This window comes from Akebia trifoliata, chromosome 5 (assembly GCF_017979445.1).
Source record: "Akebia trifoliata isolate Shusen 1 chromosome 5, ASM1797944v1, whole genome shotgun sequence".
Classification (NCBI taxonomy): Eukaryota; Viridiplantae; Streptophyta; class Magnoliopsida; order Ranunculales; family Lardizabalaceae; genus Akebia; species Akebia trifoliata.
In genome coordinates, this window is record NC_141379.1 from 34,600,355 (window position 1) to 34,628,070 (window position 27,716).

General features: G+C 34.7%; 3 protein-coding genes across 7 annotated transcripts; 2 read left to right on the plus strand and 1 right to left on the minus strand.

Moving 5' to 3' along the window:
- Positions 1-8,528: 8,528 nt before the first annotated feature.
- Positions 8,529-25,870, plus strand: LOC147402510 (calmodulin-binding transcription activator 5-like). Of its 4 annotated transcripts, none has more exons than XM_086444191.1 (15): positions 8,529-8,668; positions 8,836-8,939; positions 9,562-9,687; positions 11,696-11,811; positions 12,188-12,276; positions 12,395-12,440; positions 13,409-13,529; positions 13,834-13,986; positions 14,065-14,123; positions 14,494-14,928; positions 16,070-16,755; positions 17,722-18,268; positions 19,161-19,472; positions 19,560-19,716; positions 25,767-25,870. In XM_086444191.1, the coding sequence occupies exons 2-14, from the start codon at positions 8,849-8,851 to the stop codon at positions 19,587-19,589; spliced, it is 2,811 nt and encodes a 936-aa protein (XP_086300317.1). In that variant the 5' UTR covers positions 8,529-8,668; positions 8,836-8,848; the 3' UTR covers positions 19,590-19,716; positions 25,767-25,870. The 4 variants fall into 4 exon arrangements, with proteins under 4 accessions (XP_086300317.1, XP_086300318.1, XP_086300319.1 ...); XM_086444192.1 differs by having other exon boundaries at positions 13,415-13,529; XM_086444193.1 differs by having other exon boundaries at positions 8,534-8,668; positions 8,857-8,939.
- LOC147402511 (small COPII coat GTPase SAR1A-like) lies at positions 21,232-24,890 on the minus strand. 2 transcript variants are annotated; one of them, XM_086444197.1, is made up of 3 exons: positions 24,580-24,890; positions 24,319-24,450; positions 21,232-21,814 (listed from the first exon to the last, which is right to left on the minus strand). In XM_086444197.1, the coding sequence occupies exons 1-3, from the start codon at positions 24,706-24,708 to the stop codon at positions 21,494-21,496; spliced, it is 582 nt and encodes a 193-aa protein (XP_086300323.1). In that variant the 5' UTR covers positions 24,709-24,890; the 3' UTR covers positions 21,232-21,493. The 2 variants fall into 2 exon arrangements, with proteins under 2 accessions (XP_086300323.1, XP_086300324.1); XM_086444198.1 differs by lacking the exon at positions 24,580-24,890 and adding an exon at positions 22,522-22,702 and having other exon boundaries at positions 24,319-24,452.
- LOC147402512 (large ribosomal subunit protein eL29z-like) lies at positions 25,767-26,293 on the plus strand. Its single transcript, XM_086444201.1, has 2 exons — positions 25,767-25,870; positions 26,021-26,293. The coding sequence occupies exons 1-2, from the start codon at positions 25,769-25,771 to the stop codon at positions 26,105-26,107; spliced, it is 189 nt and encodes a 62-aa protein (XP_086300327.1). The 5' UTR covers positions 25,767-25,768; the 3' UTR covers positions 26,108-26,293.
- Positions 26,294-27,716: the final 1,423 nt, after the last annotated feature.

Genomic DNA, 27,716 nt, shown 5'->3' on the forward strand with positions numbered 1-27,716 from the left:
ATAAGGCATGTGTTTGGATCGGATTCAGTTCACATATTCATTGATCCGTTTGGATCGGATAGGGTACATATTTAAAAAAATTCGGATCGGTATTGGAGTGGTACTGATCTAGTACTGAACCAATCTGTTGCTAGCCCTACCTATTGATTCTAATGGTCTGGACTGGCCAGGATATGCTCTGGAAAAGCCCATTGTGTGACAAGATTAACCTGTCCATTGTATGTTGAAGTGACGTAGGCCCAAATCCAGCCCATAACTAGATATATTCACATACATACAAGCCCAACAAGAGCCCATTTATTACTCAATTAACACCTATGCAGTCTGCACCTATTGCCCTAGTAGACACTGAAGGGAGTTTTGGTGCCATTTTAGAGAAGTAATTTTGAATTTCATTACAAGTCAATAGGGATATCTCACATCCTTTGCCAACCACACGATTCACATTATTTTTACTGGGCTTTTAAGTCTTCTAGGCCCATGTCTTTGTTGGTTGAACATTCACACCAACAATCAGTCTGGTTGGTCATTCCTAAACATTAGATTTTGAGATTTTTTTTCACATCGTGGGCTTTATCAACAGGCCAGTGCAAGCCTACTAAGAACAATGCTGAATCCAACGGCCAAAAAATCTCCGACCTCCTTGTACAGATTAAGTTATGTTAGGGCAATGATATTAGAACACCATTATTTTATGAATAAGCGCCATAAAGTGATTTTATTATATGGTGTGATTTTACAATACATAGCTTATGATGTTTATTTATAACATAATGGTGTTTTAATATCTCACAATTAGATGAAAAAACCCAACGGACAGTGGATCAAATTTATAATAGTGCAACTTGAATGGGCCTTAACTTAAGCCAATAGAACTAATATGAGCTTGGACTGTAGCCCAAGCCCTTTTATGGAATCTTAGATTGTTATATTTTTTAGGTGATTTGTACATAACCTTCTGGGTGTTTTGATAAATATGTGAGAGACCCTCTATGTTCTCAAAACTGATGAGATACCCTTTGACCTCGGTCTTCCCTTTGAACCCTTCAACTTCTAAGATAAATTCCTTTTTAACCTGTTTGACCTCGTCAATGATACCTTGGCATCAACATTTTTTCGAAAATCCTTGATTTTTCTACCTCAAAATTATCTTCAATTTTTTTTTTCCAAAATTCCTATATTGTTTGTGAGGTATTTTATCTCAGAGGTCGAAGATGATGACCTCAAGTGTACAACACCCGTATCTCGAGAAAATGCATCTATGATTCTGTGCACACCACCACGATAAATGAATATTGATTAAAGTTTAACTGTACCATTACCCCTACGGCTAAAAATAATAATTTATCTAAACTAGACCCAATAAAATAAGGTTGGTTGTAATCATCAATATGACAAAGATATTGATTGGAAGAATATCAAACTAGTTATAATTTAGAGCCGAATAACATCATTAGTAAGAGTAAAATCAATTATTTAACCTTATACATTAGTGAAATAAAGAATAAACGGTAAAAAAGCCAAGTGAATCCAAAATGTCTAATCCTTCAATTTTCTACCAAAGCATGATCTCTAACTTTCTCAAAATTCTTATATTCTCTTTGGGATTCGAAGGTTTGAAAAAAACGGAACTAAGGATGAAAAATCTTAACCTAAAGATTGACGACAACGGTGTTTTGCGGAGTAAAAAAAAAGGGTTTTTGGTTAATTAGAGGTTGAAGATGAGAGCAGTTATATAATTTGTCATTAATCTCTCATAAAAGACCATAGTCAAGGGGAATGTCATCAATTTGAAAACACAAGGTATCTCAAGAAGGGTATATTTAAATCACCCTTGTTTTTTCAAAAATTTCTAAGCTTATTAGCTTCTATATCGGAGGGCAACGTGCCCTAAAAAAAATTTAAAATTCTTTTAAGAAACTATTTTTTCTTCTAGTCATGCTAGAGTAACATTGAAAAATTGACATCGTTTTCAGACGTGGGTGTGCACAAAATCATAGATGCTTCTCACTCGTATCTCGATGAAAGTATCTGTGATCTGTACACTCATCCATATCAGCAATGTCCCAAACACGTCGATTTCAATGTTACTTCAGCATTTTCCTTTCTCTACCCTTTAAGAAAATCGTGTATCATGATTATCTTTTTTAGGTAGTCCAAAGAAAAGCACACTAAACTTTAGTCTGGTGGGGCTCCAAAATTTCAAAATAATAGAAATTTCACCATCAATAACATATTTTTCATATGGAAAAAATATCCTTCTTTAAAAGTATATATTATATACTTAAAGGTTTCGTAAGCAATTCGGTTAGTTGATTTATTTTGGATTCTTTATTTGTCTACATTTGCTAATCCTTTTGGAGTGTTAGGGAATATTATTCCACATTTAAATTAAGTAATCAATGACTGTTAGGCGTAGTGTTTAGAGTCACCTAAAAAAAAGGGAGAGGTCTTGAGTTCAAGCCCCCTCAACTTACTTTCTATATCTGGTTTGTAAGGGTATTACAGGTACTTATGAGTTTTAAGCAAGATATAGTGCTTTAAGAAGCCAACTGCCTCGTCTTGTTGGATGGACCTATGGGTCCGGACACCCCTATCATAAAAAATAAAAAATAAAAAATAAAAAATAAAAATTGAAATCATGTCACCTATTAAATATATTTTTGTAGAATAAATTTTTTATTAAAAAAATAAAAAAAAATAATAATAAATATGTTTCTTCATAAAGTCTTTATTAAATATTCATAAGGAGAATGTGACTTAAAAATTATATTATCAATATAATGGAAGATATTTAAAAAAAATACAATTTAATATCCAAATAGTAGATACCTATTTTGATAGCTTGAATAAATAAATACCAAATCAATTATATGATCATTTAATAAATATTTTAATTTCTACACAACATATTACCATTATCATAATTCATCGGATGGTTTAGAAGTTAACGAGAATAAGGAAGGGATCTCTATCATCGATACCCATAAGCTTAATCACCTGATATTTATATCATTTGATAGCTTAAGTTTTCATATTGTTATTTTCATACAATTTGATCTATTTATTTGATTGTTTATGATCATCTAATTAATTTATCTTTTTTTTTTTTTTTTGTATACATATAAAAAAAAAATATCTATCACAAAGAAATAGGGCCCATATATCAAATGGATTGACTGTCAATATTCAAGAGTTAGGGGAGACGAGAACGAGTTTGACGCAAGGTCTTCACATGGAAAATTCTGCGAAACAGTTCGAAGTTGACATGCCTTCTAATGTGGAAATTTGTTGTTTACAAAAGTAGAAAAATCATATAATGGAGTAGCGATCGCTATTAGACTAAGTTGTTAAATCAACATCAAATGTATTTGGTAACATTTTACACCTATTGATTTACAAGCTTAGAACCCTCTTTTACCAACTTCAAATCTCTACCTCCTGTAATGTTCATGTCCATTGAAAACGAAATTTGGGTATCCTCACATAAGATATCACGTGAAGTTACTATTAACAAGGATGTATCATAAGTTCAAAAACAATGTATGTATGTATGTATTTAATCGTGTTGAGTCAAATTATATTGATTAATATCAAGTATTTGTTGTGTAAAAGTCAACAAATTCTTTTAGACATGAATTTATGAGATGAAAAGTACCAATCTAATTGATGGTTTGATTTTTCACATGGATTACCACGTTTGTTGTTTATATTCATATTAAACATTAATCGTTTACATGTAAACGAATTGTGAAATTTATTTTAGAGGAAAAATGTACTCTAATAACTATTTAGCTAAAGTAGAAAAATAAAATATTTTAATATGTGTAGTCATGTATGTACATATAACATAATTAAATAAATAAGATAAAGAGAGAAAAAAGATTAGGAGCCTACCTAGGGATGGAGTCAGGATTTTTTTGGTAGTGGGGGCAAACCATAGTTAATTGTACACTTGAAGAGCTTTAAGATGAATAGTTTTGATAAGAAATTCGGAGGGTTTTTTTTTTGTTGGAAGTTGAAGAAAATGATATTTAAGTCATTTCTAATTAGTCTATGAGTGAAGACCTGGTCAAGAGGCAATTTCGCTAAAAAAAATTAAGTGGGTGAGGCAAAAATTGGAGGGAGGTGAGAGTGTGGGGCCGTGGGGGTAATTGGGGAGGGAGTGGGGGCAAGCTCTGCCCCTTGGCCTGCCCACAAGTGGAGGGCAATTCATTGGTCCACTGGACATCAAATTGGTCCATGGTCACTTGATGGGTCAACCGATTAAGAACTAAGGGGGAGGGGGAGGGGGAGGGGAGCTATGCCCCTCGGCTTGCCACAAGTGGAGGGGCACCTCATTTACTGGGTATTGGATTGGTCCGTAGGTACTTGATGGGTCAACGACCTGAACAAGTTCTAAGTGAGATTTGAGGGGTGTTGAATAAGTTTCGAAATTGCACGAACACCTTTCAATAGTCACTCCAATGATTTCTAAAACCCAAAGGACATTTCCAATGGATTTGATACTTTAATTGATTTTCAAAACTAGTTTTCGAATGAATATCTTTCTACATAAGAGACTAGTTTGATCAAATAAGCTTATAGGAAAAAAAATAAATAACTCTTTCCATCTCTACTAAACAATAATCTATCTCTTATTTTGTTTTTTTTTTCACTTTTTGATTTTTATTTTATTTTATTAAATATCTTTTCAACCAACAGTTGAAAAGAAAAATACAAGTTATCTTAGATCATCGAATCCCTTTCTTTCTCCTTGGCTCCATTACAATATTTTAACCAACTTGGCATAGTTTACCGTCTGTGGGACCCAATGTCCACATCCAGCTCAGTAAAACCAAAAAAATGTATTCATGCGTCCAAGGCCCACATAGTGGAGTACACCTCCAAACTTGTCACATGTCTTTTCATGAATATTATAAGTCATAACACCTTCCTGACATGGTAAGATTTCAGACTCATGGTACGCTGTTTTTCGTTAACGCCTCTCTCGCCTACTTATAGTAAAAAGAAAAAGCAAATTTTCTGATTTGATCATCTTATGACATTTAAAAACATGGTCCGTTGTAATAAAGTTATAGATGATAAAATTATATAAACTTTAAAAGAAAAAATTATTTTTCTCCGTTGAATTTTATCTTTAAATTTGGGTGTTAGGTGACTATCCATTTTCAATACCTTAGATCAAATTCAAAAAATAATATATTTTTGTATTTCTTTTAATTTTTTTTATATGAATATTTTCATAAAATCTATAAGTATTTGTTGTTAGATTGTCAATGTGGGCTCAACGATCTTTTTTAAGATTTGAATTCTAAATAAATAAATAAGTAAGTGGGCAATGGGCAATAGAGAGAAACTCTCTTTTTTGCTGATGCGATTGCATCACATGTCAATCATTTATTAGGCTATGAGTCAACATGTCATAAGGCGTTTGGGGCATTCTCAAACCCAAAAAAAAATAATTTCTTTTAAACTTGATATGAGATTTTAAAAATTGACAACTACCAAACTTCCATATAACTTTAAATTTTTAAATGGAAATTCAACATTGAAAAAAAAATTAAAATTAAATTTTTTTTTTTTCAAAGTTCATAGAATTTTGTCCTCTGCAACCCTAAAGCATTGGATAATGTTTTTGAATGTCGCAAGGTGAGTCAACGACCTTTAGTGAGGATGAAAAAAATATATTCTTCGTAGTGGAAGTTCAATTTTAAGTTTGAAAGTCATGTGGAAGTTTAGTAGCAATCGATTTTCAAAACCTTAGATCAAGTCAAAAACAATTTTTTTTTATCCGATTTTTTCGAAACAACTTAGAAGGTCGTGGTGTTGGATTGCTGAGGTGGAAATCCATTTGAGCAAAACGACCTTAGTAAAGTTCAAATCTTTACTAAGTTAGGTAGGAATATGTTTCTCTTATAACTACACTTAAATTATTACCTTTAATTATATATTAAATGATATTGTTTAATAAAAATAATCCGATCCACTTATTGTCCTTAAGATTTGTTGTACCCAATCATAGACTTGGGAGGACGCTGCCTCGGTGCATGAAATGGGCGGACGCCAACTTCCTCGAATTAGGGTCTAACCACTAGATTATTTGTGAAACACTAACTTTTACTAACAACGCACCAATCCTTTTGAAATTAAATGGTTGATTTTACTAGTTTGATGTGTTATAAGTAAAAGTTGGTGTGTTGATGGAAGCTCTTTTTATTTATTAGATATAGTTACGCTGTATCATGTCCACATACGCTGACACCCATAGGTGCGATGCTTCTAAGGAGCATTGGCACCCATGCACCCCACTAAACCCCACCAATCACCTATCCCACTTGATCCAAAGAGAGATCACAACACAAGAATAATATCGAATTAATGATATTTAAAATCTGATCAATGGAGTTTGTTGATGCAAAAAAAAATTCAATCCTCCTCGAGATTTGAAATCACATGAAAATTGAAATATTCTAAGTTTCGCTCAATTTCTCTAATTTTATTTTCTTGTTTTACAGATCTATGAAAGAGATTTGCGAGAAAAGGGAAGAAAAAGATGGGAGAAAAAGAGGTCGGGGGAGAGACATGTGAAGAGAGATAGGTACAAGAGTTTACGTCTCTAAAGCATCCTTCTTATTTATCTACCCATAACCCTGGTCTTCCCTAGAAGACTGGGTTATTTAGACCAGCCTCCACATGTTTTGATAAATATTTGATATACCCCTTTGTTTTCAAATTGAAGATATGCTCCTCGACCATGTTTCAAACGTTTCATAATATTTTAGTATCATTTTGATTTTTTAAAATATCGTAACATTGAAACGAAACAAAATTTTAAATCAATCACTTCAAACTATATCTGTTTTGATGCAAATGTCAAGGTAACATATATACTTAAATAATTGATCAAAAATAAAAAATAAAAAATTATCCCCACATATATATATTAATACATTGTGGAACTGAACTCTTCAATGGATTGATTTTTTTGACTATGGACCATCTTGATCAATGAGTGTCAGGGGTGTATCAGTAAGTACACGTATAATACATTTTTACATTCTTGAATAATTAAATGGTATTCGGAAATAATTAAATAAAAAAGAAAAAGAATATGATTGGTGATTCAGTAAGACTGGTCCTACCACTTTAAATGATGTCCTTATATATCTTTTAATGCGATGGTCCTTGTACCAAGGTTGTTATGTAAGGTTAATATTCATTAGAAAAAGAATCGTGCGCTGGAGTAACATTGAAATGTACATCGATTCCGACATTCTAGTGTGGTGGTGTACACATAACCATGCATGCTTTTCACTTGTATCTCAATGAAAAGCATTTATGGTAATTTGTGCACCACCACATCAGAATGTACAATCGATCTATGTTTTAATATTATTACTTCAACATCATCCATAAAAAAAAAAAAAAAAAAACATGCCACAAATGTCCGTACAACATTACTTCATAGAGGTGCCATCCATCGAACATTTTAATGGACCACTGCTGCGTTAACTCCCACATAAATCTTTGTTATCTTTAGAATTAGATGACCAGTATACCCTACACTTCAATATGAGTAATACATAATAAGTAATTATCAAACATATCCAGAGGTTAAAATTGGAATTAAAAAAAATGATGAACTTCAAATGTTGTTCATATATACCTGTCACGATTGTTAGGTATGCCAAATATTGCCATTCACAGTAGAGCAGTTCGTTGGACACAATCTCTAACCATAGAAAATTTTATTTAAATTAGAGAATTGCTATTGGCACCCCTGCTTTTATTTATTGTACTTCAATCAAAATGGATAAATTACCATTTCGTGTGTTGAATATGAATATAGCAAAATTTTAGTTTTGGTACTTTGTTCATTTTGATTCATAAATCATGTTTTCAGTTCGTAGTCTTTATCAATGATCTCGTTGATAAATTACCAATAATTTCCCGATTAAAAAATATCAAGAAAATTTGATTTTAACTTTACCTATGATCTCGTTAATAATTTATCAGTGTGATTGTTGATTATAAAAATGACAATCTCACTGGAAAACATGTTTTTGAAATAAAAATGAACAAAAGTGTATTGGATTGCCATAAGTTGATCTCTCACTGTGTGTGTGTGTGTGGCTAGATTGCTATTTTTGGGGTTTAGATTAATCATAATTGTAATGAGTCGTGGTGCCGGAGTGATTGCAAGATTGTACCTCACATCACATTTTCTTGATGTGAAAGTGTATAGGAGTCATAGATGTTTTTCATCGAGATACGATGAAAATACTTATGACTCTCTTTAAGAAAGTGCAATGTGAGGTACAAGCTTGAGGTCACTAAAGCATTATTCTAATTATTTCAACAACTAAAATTGTTTGAAGGGATGTCTTAACGTTGAGATTATAATTTGAGCCAAATCTTTGTAAAGTTAGAAGTGTGTGTTCTAATTTTTTATTGGAGTGTGATAAGAAAAAGTTGGGGGTGGCAATAGTATCTCTCTTAAATTACTGAAGGGAGCCTTAATTGCTATATTTATTTCTATTTATATAATAAGTAAGAAGAAAAGCGTTCTTTTTCGCACTGAAAATTTCCACATTTGAGTTGAAGTTTTGATGGAGAGATGAGTTGGTCTCCATCGTAGGCGATTCAGTTTCTTTCTTTAGTTCCGGTAAGATCGCCTTAATCTACCACTCTCGTCTATGTATTATAAGCTTCAATGGAGCTTTGTTCTTGGATTAGTTATTCTTCGATAGTCCTTTTGAAGCTCTGATAACTTAGTATTTGTTTTTGTATTCTACGTATTTTATTGAAGTTTGGGATGATTTTGATATCTAGGGTTCTTGTTTGAATGTTGAGTTGTTTGGAGGTTTTCGCCATGGAAAGCAGCGTACCAGGGCGACTTGCAGGTTGGGAAATTCATGGGTTTCATACCATGGAAGGTAAATCAATAAAGAACCCTTTTCTTGTTTTTGAGTTTGGTGAATTGGGTTCTTTTTCTTTATTGAGAATTTTAGCTATTTTTAACAATAAAAATGATTTAAGTTGAGATTTTAATTATTGATTTTAGGAACTTTTGCAGAATGTAGACAAGTCCAATGAGTAGTTTCGATTATAGTTAGGTTTATAGAATTTGTTTTACTGCATTTTTAACTATTTTTTCATAGGAAAAATGATGTAGTTGTTTAAAACCCATGTTTTCTATCTGTGCAATGTATTTACATCAGTATTAAACTTTATTTCCATCAGCTTTTTCATTTTGGTTTTTGTCGTTTGGAAATCTGTTATCGGCAACACTGAATTATGTTTATGATCTCAACTGGAAAGACCTTGAATTAAATAGAATACCTTAGCAAGACCCTTCGAGTTGTTCGAGGAGATGTTCAAGTTGGCAACTTTTGGTTATCTTATTTTCCTACATATTAAGCCTTTTTTTGTGTAAATGTTGAGTTTAATAATTAATTTATATATGTTTGTGTCACGATTCCCCTTTAGTAATTGTGGTTTGTTCTTATATAAAATTTTGATTCATTGCTTCTTTTGGTTCCCTTATTCTATGGACAGACTTGGATGTCGAGAAGATTATGGAGGAAGCTACAACAAGGTGGCTGCGTCCAAACGAGATCCATGCAATGCTCTGTAACTGCACCTATTTCAGCATCCATGCAAAACCGGTGAATTTGCCAAAAAGTAATTAATTGTTTAAATGTTCTCCTTTTCTGATGAGCTCATTTTATTAGCAAAATTCTGTTCATTGTTTATTTGTGTAAAATGAATATTTCCAGGGCTAATCAATCAACTTATATGTTTCTTTGCTAGAATCTTTTCACAAAAATGAATTTTCTTTGTGACACTTTCACCAAATAACTGGTTTGAGCAATTTCCTTATGGACTCCATATAAGACCCTTAACTTGGCAACAAAGAAAACATCATCATGAAAACCTTATACCCCAGATTTGGGTTGTTTGAATAAATCTTGCTCCTCCATTCCCTTTTGTCCTAAGCCACGTGTTCTTGACAAAGACACAAGATCCATAATTTCTTTTCCTTGCTTTTGATTTTTTTGATTTTCTTTTTAGGCAAATAGGGGTTAGTGTTCAGTAGAGGTGAAGGCGGGACGAGCTTTGAACCTAGATTATGGTATCAACACTCCACAAGCCTTACCAAATTAGCCAAGTTGGCACCTTCTTATACCGGATTCGGGAATAAGTCAACAAGGGAAAAAATCAGAATCAAATCAGAAAGAAATCATGCTAGGTTTAAGTCTGTGTAATTGTTCATGCTAGATGGTGTTTTCATATTATATCACCAAATCTCATACTAAACCACAATATTAAATCCCCAAACCCCACATAGATATCATCCTTGCATCCACAACAAGTAACCACAAGTCCACAACACATTCAAGGTTTATATTATTCAAGATATAAAAGTATTCAATGTCATTCTCATTATCTAATACTTCATTAATAAAATGGTTACCATCATCTTCATCAATGTCATCTTCTCTTACTAGTGCTTCAATTTCATCTTTCAGTTTAATTTGTTTAATTGCAAAGTTCGCTATTTAATCAAGAAGTCGTAAACCCAATTATGTTTATTTAAATAAGTTGGAGAATTTGGTGACTATGGTTAAACCCAATTATATTATTGAACCCATTGTTTAATGGATTACATTCATCTTGTTGTAATATTAGCATCAATCTTTCTAATTTTTGTTCTCATGTCTTAATCCATGATATTGGCTTCTTCAATGAAAACTAACTGAAAATTTCTCCTATGGTGTTCCTCTATATGCTGCTCTCTTTTTCTTTGAACTTCTCTATTGTTTGACTAAATAGAAAAATTGTCTCGATGGTTGATCTACTTGGCATAAAAGCAGATTGGATTCTTTCCATTTCCTCTGATGACTTGAGATTTGTCTTTCGAATTTCAAAAAGAAATATTGAGCCCTTTTTATTTTCTCATAGTTAAATGTCTAGAATAGAGAAAATCAAAAGATAAGCAAAATAAGAAATAAATCAAATAAGAAAACGAGAAAATTCCCTTTTTTTTTTTTATTCCTCACGTCCGGGATATACCTGATATGTTCTTTTTTTGTTGTAACCTTTGTTGAATCATTCATTTGCATTGTTTCATGATGTTTCTAATAGGTTTAGTACTTTAATAATTGGTTTAGAATTCGTAAATCTACCTCCAAAATCCCAACTTGAAAATACTTTACATGAAAATCAAATCCCATAAGACCATTTTCATTGAAAATCGAAAATAAATATTTGCTTACTACATAGTTTACCTGTTTAGCACAGGACAGAAAAACCCAATTTAGTCATCCTGGTACTTGGAACGTCAAAAATAGTATTGAGAGGTATCTGCTTCCTTGGTTTGATTGGTTTGCACTCTTGACCTTTGTCAAGGTCCCATAAACAAGGAAAGTAGGTCATGGGAATTTGAAATGGAAGGTTAGAAGAATATCACATGATTATGTTCATCTAAGAAGGGAGAGGAATTCACAATACCAACCAATTTGTTTTCTCAAACTGGAGTGTATTTTCAAATATATATCCCCCCCTTCCCCCTGCCCTCTGTTGGTGGTCTAGTGTGATACATAAATTTAAGCTATCAGCACTTTCAAGTCTATGAATGGAATAGTTAATTATTTGTTCCAATCTTTATTTTTCATGCATTGCAACTTAGGTGGCGCAATTATATTTTATGACCGTAAAATGCTGAGGAACTTCCGGAGAGATGGCCATAACTGGAAGAAGAAAAATGATGGAAGGACTGTTAAAGAAGCTCATGAACACTTAAAAGTAAGCCGTTTCTATTATGTACAATGACTTACTTTTGTGCACATAGCCTCGCTGAAGTGCATAACTTAGGTTAAACAGATTAAGACCACCATTCTTAGTCTTGGAAGATTATTTTCGTGTTTTATAGTTCTCATAGGATTAGATCAATCACATGTTGCTGTGTCTCTTTATCTATGTAAAATGCACATCTGCAAATTACCACTTAGTTAACAAATTTGTAACTATCCAATCTGCGGGTAAAAAGACAGTAGAGGCAAAAAAAACTTATGTGAGAAAGGTTTCCCTCCAAAATTCATATTTAACTCTATGTATTCTTGTTGACAAACAATGACTACCTGAAGCCTTCCTTTATTGGTGCTCTTGTTTCATGGTATAGGTTGGTAATGAAGAAAAGATCCATGTGTACTATGCACATGGCCAGGATAACCCTAACTTCGTGCGCAGATGTTACTGGCTACTAGATAAGTACGTAATTGTTTAAGTTTATGTTGATCTACATGTTAACTACTTGTGGCCAATAACATTCATTTCTAATGTAAAATTCTATATGGTATGGTCTAAATTCTGCTCACGTTGTTTTCAGGAAACATGAGCACATAGTCCTTGTGCATTATCGTGAAACAACAGAGGTTGGTCAATTCTTTCTCAATTACTATTTGTGTCAAGTACCCCTGACCACACTGAGTTTTACCTGCATCTTACCGTATCTTCGGTTGTCTTTGCATTTTTTGCAGTAACATTTCTTCTTACCGATCAAACAAAAAAAAACCATTACACTTGGAAAGTTGGTAGAAAGTCTGTGAGCAGTAATATCTCAAACCTGAGTTGAAAACCCACCTTCACGCGCTTGCCTACCACCCCCCAAAAAACAATTTTCAATTGCATCACGAGAACCTTTTTTCTGTAAAAATCTTTGGTTTCAAAGCCTGTTCTCAAAATCTGTTTGTATATTTTCTTTAATTAGAAAAAGGATTCTGGACCTATGTTATCTGGTTTTTCGGTTCACTAGGTTCGAATTTTGGGTTTGTGGTTTGCGCTTCACCATTCTAAAATGAACCTTGTTTGTGGATGTTTTTTTGTAGAGGGTCATCAATGTGGACCATCCATATGGTTGCCAGCCCTTGTATTGTTCATGAATCAAGGTTCATGCTGATTAGACAATCATAACTTTTTGATCCATAATATTTTAGAACTGAGAGGTATTTAAAACATCTTCTATTTGGACTCTTAATGACATTGAAACGGCCTTTTTTCCTGGGTAGCCCTGTTGGTTTGTTCCTAAGTATTTCTTATATGAAACAATTTTGAATCGGACAATTCAGATTCATTGGGAGAATGTGCACTTTGGTTTTTGGCCAACATTTGGATGGTCCTGATTGATGCATTAATGTTCCATGTGTAAAGAAATCCCATAGGCATAGAGAAAAAGCATGGGCCAACTCTCCAGCAAACTGGACCTCTTTGAAATGGTTGACATTTCCGCATCAGTTCTAGTTTCTGTAAATGACACATCGAATCCTTGTGTGAAATTAGTTTAGTTGTCCATTATGAGAGTTCAAAATAACATTGTTTGCTCTATGGTTGGCCTACGATACAGCTGCAGGGTTCTCCAGTCACACCTTTTAATTCAAATTTTGGTTCAACTTACTCAGATCCATCAGCTGCTAAGGTTTTATCAGAAGATGCCGACTATGGGTCTGATCATGCATGTTATGCAAGTGAGAGAAAATTTACTTTATCTTAAAGTAACTCTATTAAGACAATTATATATAGTTCATTCTTTCAATAAATCGTCATTTTTTATTGAACTCATCATCCATACTTGAAGAAATATACTGAACTATGGTTTTTGAGCTCTCTGAAACTGGGAAAAACCTTATAAAGTGACCCTTTTGAACTCTATCAGTTGATGTTACAGTTAAACTTGGTTATGCTAGTAGTTCAATATATAGTCTTACTACCAATGTGTCTTTTGGTAATCACAATTCCTTATTCAGTTGTTCTTGAAAATGGATATATTAGGTTCTGGCACTTCTGTTATTGACGGATCGATTGACTTTGGTGATATTACAACTGTGAGAAACCATGAGACAACGCTTCATGACATTAATACACTTGAGTGGGAAGATCTACTGGTGTCAAATGATCTCAACGAATCTGATGCAACTGAAAAAGGTAATGACTTAGAATCTGTTTTTCTTAACTTTGGCAACTCAACATAGGAAATCATTAACCACGATTTATTTGTGACAGATAATGGTTCCTTCTTTGAGCAACTGAATCAATATGAAATAAGTGACTCTTTAAGCAATGTAAGTAAATTCATTCACCGGTGCGGAATTACCTTCATTCATAGACGCAAAGCCAATGTTTGTTTTTTAATGGGTAAGCTGGACTTGAACCCACGGCCTCAAAGATTTTTTTGCAATGCGTCAAACCAATTGAGCTATGGGTATAGTCCAACGCTAATGTTTCCTACTTTAGTCTTTTCTGTATTTATCTTATTCCCTCTCTATATCTAAATTTCTTAGTGGGAAGGTAATTCTACATTGGTTGTTTTAGGAAGTTATCCTATTATGATGTCTGTGTGACTCTGCTTAAGTTTCTTTTGTGACCGATTGTTTCACTGATTAAATATGAATTTTCTTTTTTTTTAATCATATAGTTGGTTCATTGTTGCAGGACAATCTTCTCCTGTCCAAAAATATTCCTAGGGTGATGCCTTCTTTTGGGCATCCAACCAAGCTAAAGGAAACTAGTGGATCCATTGACGTTAGACCACCAACAAGTGCCAATTTTCAGGTACATGGAAATCAACCGAATTCAAATGTCCAGGAAAGGAACTTCAAAATGATTGCAGGGAGCACGGATGAGTCGAACATGTTTGTCCAAAGCAGTCTACAAACTCAGGATAGTTTTGGAAGATGGATGAACTACATCATGACTACTGATTCACCAGGATCATTAGATGGTATACTGGCCGAGTCCCCTGTTTCAACAGGTCATGAATCATCAAGTACATCCACGGTGATGGATCCTCAGTCTTCTATTCAAGAGCCAATTTTCAGCATAACTGATGTTTCACCCGCATGGGCTTTTTCAACAGAAGAAACAAAGGTTTTGTCCTTATTACAACTATGTGTTCTTAGTGTTCTGATGTTCACACCAGGGGCATATATCTTTTTTAAATGTTAGGCTTCAGATGTCCATGCAGTTAATTAGAACAGGCTCCTAATGTGAAGCTAACATCTAAATTGATAGGAAACACATTGATTGTGACTGTATCCAACATGTAATTTATTTCTATCAAAACATATCTGTTGAATATATTATGGAGTGAACAATAGAAGTGTTCTTGGATGGGTACCTTATTGTGGAACATGAGCTCCTCTCTTTATGATATTCAAGAAAGGGAAAATTCAAACTCTTATTCTCTGAATTAACAAATACTCTAAAACTCTACCTTCAATCAAACCAGTCCATATTTATAGACCACTTGTTTCACAATTCTAACCTATGATGTCATCTTACACATATGGATCTAGGAAGCTAGGATACCACTCGGCATTTTTTTATCTCAATGTTCCTCAATTCCACTCTGTCCAGAGCCAAGTCTTTTGTTATTGAAAGTGAGTTCATATCTGTGTTCAATATCTCTATCTACATTCTTTTGGGTCTGCCATCCCAGGACTTTCTCTTAGTTTATTGTCTATTGGAGCTATTCCTACATTTCCTGGTTTCTAGTTTTATCTTTATTTGTCTTTGCACTCATCTGTCTCAACGTCCTCATCTCTACTATGCTCAATTTATTAACATGCTTCTTGACCGCCTTACATTCAACTTTATAAAGCATTGTTGGTCTTACTACAGCCTTATAAGATTTTCCTTCTATTGTTCAATTACCAAACTTATATTTGCATTATGTGAAGAAGTGAAAAATAGCTTTACTTGGTAAACCTTTCTCATTTTAAGAGTGTAATAAGGAAAATGAGACAAACTTGCATGGACAATCAAATATTTTATGAACTACTCTTGATATCTATTGCAGGATCTCAATAGCCATTGAGCTAGAATGCCGTTTTCTCTCTAGATTAGGCTGACCCATTGCATGAAACCTAATCATCGAACGAGAAAATGGAATACCTCACGTTGTTTACTGTTAGTCTCTTTTTCTTTGGTAGGCGTATATTGTTAATCTCCAACTCAACATATATCCAGGATTGAAAGAGGTTTCAACATTTGGTGGATCTCTTTGCAGGTCATAGTGATTGGATATTTTCATGGAGCATATTCACATCTTGCAGAATCCAATTTACTTTGTGTTTTTGGCGATACACGTGTTCGTGCAGAAAAGGTTCAAGTTGGTGTATTCCGCAGTATAGCATTGCCTTGTACCCCAGGATTAATAAATTTTTACATGAGTATTGATGGTCGCACACCCATTAGCCAAGTTCTTAGTTTTGAGTATCGCTCTCCCCCACTGGAGAAGAGGATGGCTTCCCCTGAGTGGAAAGAGATTCAAGTTCGGACAAGGCTTGCACATCTTCTCTTTTCCACAACCAACATATGTAACGTTATATCAAGAAAGTTACCACCGAATGCCCTGATAGAAGCGAGAAAATTTACAATGATAACCTCTTCCATTAAGAGTGATTGGGAATATTTGATTAAGTTAATTGGGAATAGTGAGATCTCATCTTCACAAGCCGAAAACGGTTTGCTTGAGCTTGCTCTGAAGACCAAGTTACAGGAATGGCTTTTGGAAAGAGTGGTTGATGGGTGTAAAACAACTGCTCGTGATCATCAAGGTCAAGGAGTTATCCATTTGTGTGCTATCCTGGATTACTCATGGGCTATTTCTCTATATTCCCGTTCGGGTCTCTCATTGGATTTTCGAGATGCACATGGATGGACAGCTCTACACTGGGCTGCATTTTATGGGAGGTATGATTCAGTCTCCTATTGCACTAAACTGCACATTATATGTTTCCCTTCTCGAGTTGGGTTGCTTTATCCTTTTTACCATTTAAATCTTTTGCATTAGAATTGGCTAAATTGCTCCCATCCTACATGCGAAAGCTCTTCATCCTGTTGCTATGAAGTTTTGGTCTGATTTTCTTGATCTTGCTGATAATTGTATACAACAGTATAAGATCTAATATATATTATCTTTCAACAATATCTGAATCTAAAGCCAATGTAACAAGGTACTTAGAGCCTGTTTGGATATACTAAAAAAAGTAACTTTTATTTTACTTTTGAAAGTTAAAAAGTAAGTTCTGATTCATTATTAGAAAATTACTCTCAAAATGTAAAAATCCTAACTTTTTAAAAAGCAAAAGAAAATTATTTTCTACTGCTATTTTCTCCCAAAGTTACTTTCTTCCTAACTACTTTCTACTCTCTATCCAAACGAGGTCTTTGCTAGGGATGTAATAAAACGATTTCTTTGCGTCCTGTTGATGAGAAGATAGGAGCTCATTTCTTGGAAATGTTGTGCGGAAGCACCCAAATACTCTACGGATCAAATGATTAACACACCAGAAATATGCAAAAGAGAAATAAAGAACAGATCGTACAAGAAACAAAGATTTACGTGGTTTGGCAAAATTGCCTACGTCCACGGACGGCGATGAAATTTCATATTGATGAAGTCACGAAAACAATACAATTTAGGGTTTTCCAGAGAACATGTGTATGTAATCCTAGGTTTTCCGAATTATTTTCTAATACCAAAAATTCTCCCAAAAGTTGTTACGGTGCCTGAACCCCTGGCACTCTGTGATGAACCCAAATCTTGCATATCTCCACAGAATTAACCTAAGATTAGGGCCATAAACAACATTGGTTTCTGTTTTGGGAATAGATTTTCAAAATTTGGTGTTTACGTTTGGAAAAGTTAACGTGCAGGGAAAAAATGGTTGCAGTTCTTTTATCTGCAGGGGCAGATCCAAGCTTAGTCAATGACCCAACTTCAGAATTTCCTGGTGGATGCACAGCCGCTGATCTTGCATACAAAAATGGTTATGATGGCTTAGCTGCTTACCTTGCAGAAAAAGGATTAACAGCACATTTCAAGCGAATGTCCGTATCTGGAAATATAAGTGGCTATCTGCAAACTAGCACTACTAATGTAGAGAACCCCGGGAGTCTCAATGAAGAGCAGCTGTGTTTGAAGGATATGTTGGCAGCATATAGGAATACTGCTGATGCAGCTTCACGTATACAGGCTGCATTCAGGGAGCGGGCGCTAAAGCTACAGACAAAAGCGGTTCGGTCTGCTAAACCTGAGGCTGAAGCATGCAACATAATTGCTGCGATGAAGATTCAGCATGCCTTCCGTAACTATGAGACACGAAAGAAGATGAGAGCCGCTGCCCGAATCCAACAAAGTTTTCGTACTCGGAAAATCCGAAAAGATTTTCTCCATATGCGTCTGCAGGCAACCAAAATTCAAGTAAGCACCCATTAATGACTTAGTGATGTATTGTCTATTACAACTAAGTTCACCTGTGCCTACGGCATGGGATTAAGGGTTAATATAGTTGGGGGGTATTATTTCAATTTTTTGAGGTTAAGGGGTAAAACATGAAAAACAATAAAGTGGGTTAAAAGGATAAAAGAGGAAATATAGTGAAGTTAGAGGGGGTGAAGATGAAAGGCAATAAATTGGGCCCCACACAAATTATAATTGGATGAGATGTTTATCCTAGGTGGATGGAAGTTTGTCTCCCACAAAAGTGGGCCCTATTGTTGTGTTTTATTATATAGATATGGCCTCTCCAAGTCATATGGTAGTCGAAATGGAAAGAGTCGTTTATGTGATTCTGCATGGTCAAAGTCGCACAGATATGATAATTCGACCCAAATAGTGCTTTGGTTAACCCAATTAAAGTAGAGAGATTCTATTGCCACAACAACTTTTGCTAACGCCACCCCAATTCGTATGTAATCACCAAAGAATCAGCACACGTCTTGGGTGGTGTGGCATTATAAAAAAGTTGGTGTGGCAATAGCAGCTCTCTTAAAATATTTATCCACCAAGTCAGCTTGAGCCAAGTAGCTTCCTGGTCATGACTGCACTGATTCAGAAGAGTTTGATGAGTGAGGTATAGTATCCTTCTGGTATTTATATTGGCTGAATTGGCCTCCAAGGTCCAAACACCTTTGCCTTCTTGTGGGTATATCTAACTTGAGTTACTTTTCCTACTCAACATCATGGCATGAACTTTTGGATATTGTGATAAAAACATCCTGATTGTATTATATCTACTGATTGCTATAAGAAATAAGCGGACGATTTAATTATGTTTTTCTCTTTATCTTTTAATTTTATTTTTTAATTTTAGGCTGCTTTCCGAGGCCACCAAACGCGGAGGCAGTACCGCAAGATTATTTGGTCTGTCGGAGTACTTGAAAAGGCAATTCTAAGGTGGCGATTGAAAAGAAAAGGCTTCCGTGGGCTTCAAGCCAAACCAACTGAAGCTGTTGTAGTAGATCAGACGTGCAAATATGATGCCGAGGAAGACTTCTATCGAATCAGCCGGATACAAGCCGAAGAGCGTGTTGAGAGATCGGTAGTACGGGTCCAAGCCCTTTTTAGATCGTACCGAGCACAACAACAGTATCGGAGGATGAAGCTAGCTTATGATCAAGCACAGGTAGATCATTTTTTTTTGGGTGAAATCCCTGAAGTTTCAATTAATAATTTTGGGTCAGATTGCTAAATTTATCTTTGGCTTGTGCAGTCGGAATATGAAGAGATGTGCGAATCTTAAATCAGAATCAATTGGTGAAGGTACATCAGATATATCAGGTGGTGCGACCTGGCTTATCGAGGATGTAGGCTCTACGCTGCCACAATTGTGTAAAAACTGCCGTGGAAAGCTTTTTAACCGCATACTTGTAAGTAAATTACAGCAACTAGTATAGTTGTACATTTAGACACTTTTGAACTTAATCTGTGAAAAGACTAGGCTTATCATGGTGTTATATTAATCATTTTTTTTGTAGCTGTAAATCCTTACAGAAGTATTTAATTTTTTGGTAATGGTGAAGGTTTGCAGATAAGATATACCAAACCTTCTACATAAAACACTCGGAAAAATACTTATATCTATCTTATATGCAAAGCATATATGTGGCAGCATCTCCTGGCCTGAAAACTGCTCACAAGAAAACTCTGGCCATTCGTTAAATTCAATTTTCAGCTTCTTGTCCGTCTCCAGTTTCTTGACTAAACTTTATTCTTCCATGAGAGACGGCCTCATCTCCTGCACCAATACCAATTTGTCGACACAACGAACAAAAATAGAATGCTTGCCAAGGACAAGACAACCTCATCTACCGATAATGGGACCACCTTCCCTTGCTTCATAGGTAGCATTACATAGAACTTTTCAATATCTAACGTCTTAAATGTGGGCTCTTTGCCACCCCAAATGATCCAAATTCAATGACAACTTCAATGAGTACAACTCTGCCCAACCCAGAACAAAATAAAGGTTAACTCTGTCTGTGTCAACATTTATTGTGATCCTCGGATCATCAGTGTATCGGCTAGGGCCAATCGAAGAGAATAGCTGGGGATCTTGGTCTGACCAAATTATATTTGAAAGGAGATGATGAAAGTGGTTCAAAGATTCGTTTCAAAATATTTTTGAAATATCTATCCTAAAGAGATCATTTCAATTTTTCTTTTGATTGAATTATTACATCGAAATGAATACATTTGACAAAATCTCAATGGTTTACCATCCCCTCAAGCTTATAGATAGAACACTGAAATCAAATGAAGCTGCTAACCTTTCCCTTAATGAACCAAAAACAAGGATTCTGGGACTGCCTTCCCCTTCTTCCTTTCCTTCTTTTCTTTTTAAAAAGTATTGGAGTGAAAATCTAATGTATAGGTTATTTTTCTTAAAAATAAAAATCCCAGAATCATTATTAAACATTTGGGTCCAAAATCTGCTTATAGATAATGAATCCAAGTATTTTTTTTGGGTAGCGTATAATGGAGTTGATTATAAGATGGGAGTGTTTATAGAAATATCAGTGACCATATGATCAATATTTTTCATTTAAAAAATTCATAGTTTATGCAATTAGAGCCAGATGATTAAAATATAGATTGCTATAGTATAAAAATCTTGATCAAAATTAAAATTTTATAAATCATAATCTAATTAACATAAATTTTTATAGCTATCAAAGCTGGTTATACTGGTAATCAAATACATTCATGGATTGAATTGAAAAAAGAAAAAAAAGAAAAAAAGAGAGATGAGAATCCTGAAATAGATGACTGAAAAGACCATGTAAAAGATAAAATTAAAAATGAATGACTTGGTAAAAAAAATGAAATTTCTAATATATAAGTAACAAATTAAAAAGAATTAAAAAAAAAAAAAAAAAAAGAAAAAGAAGAGAGTTTCAACAACCAAGCCAGCCAGCCAACCAAACCAAACCACAAATTCACTTTACATAACGGTAAAGAAAAACAAGGAATCTAATCTAAAATGACAAAAAGTTACAAAAAACAGACTGAGAATTACTACAAATTCACTTTACATAAAAAAGTAAAGTTTAAATTAACACCTTCAACACCATCAAAAAAGACAACACATACAACGGCCGTGGAGAAATACACCATTTTGAGCATCTGCCAGCTGTTCCACCCATTCTATTTGATGTATTGAGAGAGCCATTTGAAGCCGTCACCATAGCCCATCTTGCGGACAATGCTGCACATGAAAACTTCAAGGGGACGGACATTAGAGTCTGTTAGGTTCACCTTCCCTTTGCCCGTGGTGAAGTTGGTCAAGCCCAAGTAGTAGCGTAACTCGTCTTCTGAGGCTGCATATGGTATGTCAATCTTATTCCCCAGTACAAGGAAAGGGACATTGGCCAATGACTCATCTGAGAGGAGGGCATCCAATTCCTTCTTTGACTCTGCGAACCTCTCCTTGTCATAAGCATCCACGAGATATACCACTGCATCCACCTGCACAAGAAAGAATCACATACCCATATGTTTCTATCAGCACTAGTAAAAACTAAAAATAATAAAACGAGAGTATCTACAGCATATAATTACTTGAGAACAGCTAATTTTAATCAAATTCTCTATTACAAGACTCTCAACAAACCAATGCTTTAGAACACTACGGTCTACAGGTATAATTTATAAAGAAAATGAAATACGAGGATCATATATCTTTTTCAAGGTATTCATTCAGTCAAAACATGTCTAACAGTAATTTGGAAGCTCCACAAATGCATCAAACAGTGATCTACAAGGGTTAATAAGTTTGGGTCCTGAAAAGCAAGTGTGGCCAAGATGGCATTATGAAAGAAAACCAAGTTAACTGAACAACCGTGAAAAAAAAAAACGTCATCTAAGAAAGACATTCATAAAACCACTAGTATTTAATCTCTTGTACCATTCATTTTGGGAATGGCAACCATTGGGTGTGGGAAGGTAGTAAGGATGACATTCTTTTGGTTAAATCTTTTTATGATTCGATCTCTCCTATGTCTTCATAGGAATTCCTACATAGAGAAATTTGGAACCTCAGTTCTGTTCAAAATTTCATTTTTTTTTTTAAATTAGGTTAGCTGCTTTGAACAAAATTTAGACGATGGACTGTATCATTCTTGGAGTTCCCCTAATCATTGCCCTGTGTACAGAAAGAGGTGCCAATCACTTACTCCTCCATTGCAATATTGCTTGTGAGATATCATCCCACTGTTTGTCTCTTTTCCACGTATCTGGATGTATTGCCAAATCAATCTCTGCACTGTTTGAAGGGTGGTAGTCTCTTCAATTCTCTTTTGTCAATCTGAAAAGGATTCTTCGATGTTTAATGCCTTTTGTCGGGTGTTAGGTCATCTGGAAGGAAAGGAACAATCAAGTTTTTTAATGTTGAGATCACACACTCTAGAAAAGCATTCTTAGTATTATAGGCTTTATGTTTCATTGGTATAAAATCTTTAATGAATTTAGGGAAATATTCATAAAGATTTGATATTTAGATGAGAATGGCCTCTCAAATTGATTTATAATAGGCCTTTAGTTTTGTTTTGCTGCTTGTATAGTTATTTTCCTGGTTTCTTGTCCTGAATCTGGTTGGTCGTCTTGACACCACTTCTCTATTTTAATAATTCATCTATATTTATCAGAAAAAAAAAAAAAAACCCACCATGTGAGAATTGAACTCAGGCCTACATACAAAATAAAATAAAAATGACTATTTTTACTAAATACTAAAAAATGCTAGAATTTTCAAGTGGGATAGCAACAGAAACAACGCTAAGATGGTTCTGCATTCAGCACTACAGTTAAAGACAATGAGAGTGAATAAATTGTTTTAGCAACAGCACAAATAGTACCATAATTTAAAATTTTAATCCATGCAAGTCCAACAAGTCCATTCTAAGATGCCAACAACCACATACTAGTATAATATCATACAATGGAAAGCCATGGCTCAGAGGAATTACTTTCCGATAAACATAACATCAAAGCCAGTAAAAGTGTTACCAATCCAGCCAAACATATCAGGTATATTTTTCAAGTGAAGGATTCTAAAAGGACCAATTGGTTTAAGATATGAGCACTTGAAACATGGGCTTGTTTTTTCTGGGGAATGGGGTTTAAGGAATTTTAAGGGAAGTTTTTTTTAATACTTTTTAGTTAGATGGGATTGGGTATGTAATCTTGCTTTGACGTAACTCTTGGATGGTGTCTTGTTTGTTGGCTGGCCCTCTCGATGGCCCTTCTTTGATTCATTAATTCAGTTTTTTGAAATCTAAAAGCATTTTGGTACATTTCATCACCTGCATCAAAATTTACAGACCAAATGTCTTCCATATATGGTTTTAAAACTTGATTTGATGTCTCGTCTCATCCATGAACAAGACCGAGTTGTCTCATTCAACAATGAGACAATGGACTGACTTTTGAGAAACACATCAAGTTGGAGATGACTTGTCTATCTGTCTCGTTGGTGGACGATGAGCATGCTTCCATAACACAGATCAGATGCAAAGACTTCTCCTCTTAGCCAATCCAAGTGAACAACACAGGAATAATGAATAGAATTTAAGTATCAGAATCCATCAACTAACCCAATCCTTATCGTACTTGTTCGCTTCCTCAAACCAGTCGGTGCCAATGAAAAATTCCACCCAAAACTAAATCAAGTGGGATCCACATCAATAAAAAGAATGTTGATTCCAAAAGAAAACTCGAAATGGAATCATATCTACCATCTGAATCCGTCACAAATTTTCCATAAACAAATAGTTTACTGATTTGCCACCGAAATAATGAGATTCAACATAAATCCCATTTGTTGATTAAAAAAACTAATAAAAGAGGTCCAACATAGCAACTAATAACAAGATCAAAGAGTAATATATTGCCAAAAAAAGCAGTAATGTTGGTCAAAAATCAGGTTAAACAAAACAAAGCCAGAAATGGGGGACATAAACACCAAAATCTACCTTGGCATAGTAATCTTTCCAGACTCGGCGAGCAATCTGATGTCCTCCCAAATCAAAGGCCTTGAACTTGATCTTGCCAATACTCAATTCCTCTGACGTTGGATACTGTGTTGGTTGATGCTGAACTAATCTCTGCAAATCATCCAACAAGAACATCACTCAAAATTCAAACTTTATTCAAAATTTCCGAATAAATAAAAACCACGAAAATTAGTGAGGAAAAAAAATAATCAGAACTTCAAAGATCGAAGGAAGATGAACCTCATCTTTCAACATATGAAGCAGTGTTGTCTTTCCAGCATTATCGAGCCCTAAAAACAAGATCTTGGCCTCTTTCTGACATAAACCGAGCGACGCGAGGACACCATAGAACCAATCGAGAAGAAACATGGCTCCCAACGATAATCAGACCCCGATTCGATCAAATCACCTCCAAAATAAATCTAGATCGGACCCTGGAATCCCCAAAAGTTCAAATTTTCGATCAAATAACAAGAAAATCGCGGAAATTCCAGAGAGAGAGAGAGGTCTCTCTGAAGAACGAAGAGAAATGGCAAGAAAACGATTTTATATTGGGTTTTTATGTTTATATTTATAGAACAGAAAATATGAACTGGATTTTGTTTACCGGTTTGGCCGGTATTGAATCTGGTAGAGATGTCTCAGCACAATGGGTTTGGGTAACCGGAAACGGAAATATCCGCTTGATAGTTGATATACATGCGTCCAGCTGGAAATTTAGATTGGTTGGACATCGTCATTGAATGCATCCTAGCCGTTGATGTGATTTGTCGTGTTTAGGAGAGCAAGGCTGACGTGTAAGAACATACGGATGGGTTGTATAGGAAAGCTAACGTTCATTCAGAAATAAAAACACTTTCCTGACTAACTTAGTAAGGAAAAAGGACCTTACTAAGGTTCCTCCACCGTCTAAACAAACCTCGAGATTTATAGAAAGTTTTTTTCTTAGTAAATTAGTCAGTCTAGCTCGGAAATACTGTTGAGAACTTCTATTAAACTCTCAAAAGGATGGGTGTGTTATAAGTAAAAGTATTGCCTGCTGCACACCATTCCCGGTCCTCAAGTGACCATGAACGTTTGGGCCCAATTGAGTTACAGGGCTGGTCCAAGGTAGAGCCCGCCAGATTAGTGCTCAACTAAGCCCGGCCAGAGTCCGCCCATGGATTGACTTCTGAGTTCTGACTAGCGATATAGAAGTCATACGGTACCTCCCTCTTTCGGTTCGCTACATTCACGAAACCCTAACCCTAGGAGAGCTGTTTCTCTCTCTCTCTCTCTCTGGTATGTTTGTTAGCCTCCTCCCCCCTAATGTATTTCAAACTGACTATCTTTAAAGTGAAAATAGGGATATGTTCATGTTCATGATTTCTTCTTTGTTCTGTAAATTTTTGTTATATTTTACGTATTTTATTCATTTTTTTTCGTAGAAATGGCGAAATCGAAGAATCATACGGCTCATAACCAGTCATATAAGGCACACAAGAATGGGATCAAGAAACCCAGGAAGCACAGGCACACTTCAACGAAAGGGGTATTATTCTTAAAAAAAAAAAAAAACTCACTTTCCCATTTTTAAATTATATTGAAATCTGGGTTTGTTTAGTTCTTCAATAATCTCTAATGGGTTTCAAGAATTTCATGGGTATTTTTGTTACTGTTGTTGTTTTTTGGGGTGTGATAGATGGATCCGAAGTTTCTGAGAAACCAGAGGTACGCGAGGAAGCACAACAATAACAAGGGTGGATCAGAGGCAGAGGAGGAACAGTAGGCAATGATTGAGACATGAAACTAAGAGTGTTTTTTTTTTTTTTTCTTTCCTTCCTGTTTTAGGGTTTCTTAAGTCTAGGGTTTTGTTTCTTCTATTTTGTTTAAGAAGAATACTGTGTTGATGTTGGACTAAATTCTATGGGTTTCTCTACTTATTGTTAAATGCAAGTAATGATCTTACTCTTCACTGATTTTTGTGTCATATGTTTAATTGTTTTACTTGAGTTAGTTCTTGCTTGTAGATTATGTCTTTCTTTGGCTTATATACTTGTTTCAATTGGAAACTTGCCTGAAAACATGACCTGGTTTGGCTCTTTTTGTGGTTCGTATGATGGAGCAAAAAATGGGATTGTTTGATGTTCAGTAGAAGTGAAATTGTTGGTTAAATCTAAATTGTACAGTCTTGTTAACAAATCTTGTACTTCCATTCAATTCCATCTGAAGTCGTGTCTTTTTTGAATTTGACTCTTCAAATCTGCTTTTACTACCTTGATCGATACACATTCTTTCATGTCTTCCTCTTACTCTAATATTACCTTCAACTTTCAAATCATCTCAATTGATTTTCTATTAGTTTATCTCCGAATGAGACTACTTGTATTGTAAATGAAGACACATTGGTTTTCTTCCATCCCCGAAGGATAGTGGACCTTTTTTTTCTATAGCAGGGTGACTAGTTAATCAAGTAACTAGGTCACTTTGATCTGTTTACACTGCCATTTAGACCATTTAGGGAGATTAAGAACAGATGCCAATTTTTATGTCAAACTTTGTGTTTCATCCAACTTGGTGTGAATATGCATGCAGTTGGTATCCAGAACCATTTCAAATTGGAACCTCTTTATCCTTGTAATCATTGAAGGGTTCTCATTTCTACTTACAATTTGATATTTGCTGATGTTTTCTCAATTACGTGCTTCTGTTATTCAAGAGTTGATGGTACCTGATTTTTTTTGGGGAGTCAAAAAGGATTTTGTGGTGTTTAACCCTCCCTTGTGTGGTGCATTGGGATATCCAGGGAAGAGGAATTGTGGGGTTTTTGAGGGGTAGGTTAACTCATCCAAGATATACTCATCAGCTTCTTTAACTAATTATTTTTATTGTATAAGGTTTTCAAAGATTTTTGGTGGATCTTTGAGATTTTCCTATTTAGATTGGATAGGTTTGCATGGTAGGAGAGTAGTAGTGCCTTTGTTTTTGTGCTTTTTTTTTTTTGGTTCTTTTCTTCTCCGCTTTTATGCCATTTTTTCTTCTTGTCATCTTTACCTCCTTTTTCACCATTGAAGTTAAATATTTATTAAAAAGAATATAAAGAGCTAGGGCAATGATTCTGTTAATTTGCTTTAACAATTGAATTCTGGAGGTTGGCTGCATATTGTGACTTTGTTGTATTTGTTATTTGTGAAGCCCAATGTCTCTAATGATCATCATTTTAAAACTTGTTTTGTCCATGAAAGAGACTGATTTGAGTTGTTTCATTCAACAATGAGAAAAATGAATGGAGGTTTTAAATCTCGTCTGATACATTTGACTGGCCTATCAGTCTCAGTGGTGGATGTTACTGAGACATAGCGGATGAGATTTAAAACCATGGTCACGATTTCATGTTG